Here is a 1,261-nt window from a genome sequence, read left to right on the forward strand (position 1 = left end):
AGAGAGTATGCATGATTTTATTTTAGAAAATGGAAGCTTCATTATCACTGGCCTGCATGCAGGTTTTGGTTTCCGTTCCAAAATCCTAAAACCTGCTATGGACCATAACATACTTTGATAACACAAGATTGCAAGAAGAGATAATACGGTTTACCTGGACACGACCTTCATCTGAACTATATATTTTCAGATCATGCCTATATGTACTGTGCAGGCGAAACAATCCTGGTCCTTCACCTAAGTTAATCAAATTTGTACAAATCAACGCAACATTCACAGGCATTAACTGTTTAATCCATTCAGATGGTTCACAAAACACTTGGAGGCGCTGTCTAATGAAGTCTGAACAGAAATAATAGCCAAATTAACAAAAAAAAAGGTTATACTTAGGGTACCAAAGATCAAGAATGGGAATTAAAAAAAGATCAAGAATGGGAATGAGCGCAATCAAGAATGTGATCCACATGGCGAGGGCACGACAGCAAGGTCTTTCTTCCGGAATCCAGTGACATAGTGTATGTGTTAGATGGGTTCAAAGCAGAACCTGAGCATTCGGCAGTTGCTTTCACTCATCGGTCGCATGATCCCCTGTGAGGTTTACCTCTAGTCTGTGTTGTTTAGGATTTTTGTGTGTTTATTTCATTTTCAAGATGATTTTCGCGGTCTTCTATATGACTATGCTTTTCTGCTTAATGATAAGATGTGCAAAACTTCTGCACGTTCTCTAAGAATATGAATGGACGTGAGACAATGGAGAATGACCATATAAACAGAGTTAACAATCTGACCAGCAGAAAGGAGCTGCATGGTAAATTGAGGAACATGAAAAGATGAAGTTCTAAGAGTGCTTTTCTTAATGGTGAGGAGGTCTAGATACACCCAACCCAACACCTGGGTATTTTGGTCCTAAGGGCATGGTATGTCATCTTCGCCGTTCTCCTTGTGGCCTTAAGCAACCCTTCATGCTTGGTTTGAGCATCTCACCTCTGGTCACTGCTGTGTATTTAGCGAGTGATCATGATCCTCCACTCTTGTCCACCATTTGTCCCGAGGTAGGACTCGTCTTCTTCTATAGGTACAATCGGCCTTGCTAGTGACCTTATGAAGCATGAGCTCGCATAGCATACTGGCATTGATGCTTCCTTCTTGCGGTTCCATGTGCAACAGCTGTTCACTTTTCAGTATGTGCCTTCCGGGCTTCTGTTTGTGGATTTTTCACTAAGGCCTAAGTAGAGCACAACACAAGTTTTACACCTCCAAA

The 1,261-nt window shown here is 41.5% G+C and overlaps 1 protein-coding gene across 3 annotated transcripts in view; it reads right to left on the bottom strand.

Annotated features, from left to right (window-relative positions):
• The window catches only part of LOC119277192 (inositol hexakisphosphate and diphosphoinositol-pentakisphosphate kinase VIP1-like), a 32,490-nt gene that overhangs the window by 9,136 nt on the left and 22,093 nt on the right, over positions 1–1,261 (bottom strand). For all 3 annotated transcript variants that reach the window (XM_037558434.1, XM_037558433.1, XM_037558435.1), the window contains one exon: positions 155–237. In XM_037558434.1, coding sequence (XP_037414331.1) covers positions 155–237 — 83 coding nt within the window. The remainder of the gene's footprint in view (positions 1–154; positions 238–1,261) is intronic.

Source organism: Triticum dicoccoides, chromosome 3B (assembly GCF_002162155.2).
Source record: "Triticum dicoccoides isolate Atlit2015 ecotype Zavitan chromosome 3B, WEW_v2.0, whole genome shotgun sequence".
Lineage (NCBI taxonomy): Eukaryota > Viridiplantae > Streptophyta > Magnoliopsida > Poales > Poaceae > Triticum > Triticum dicoccoides.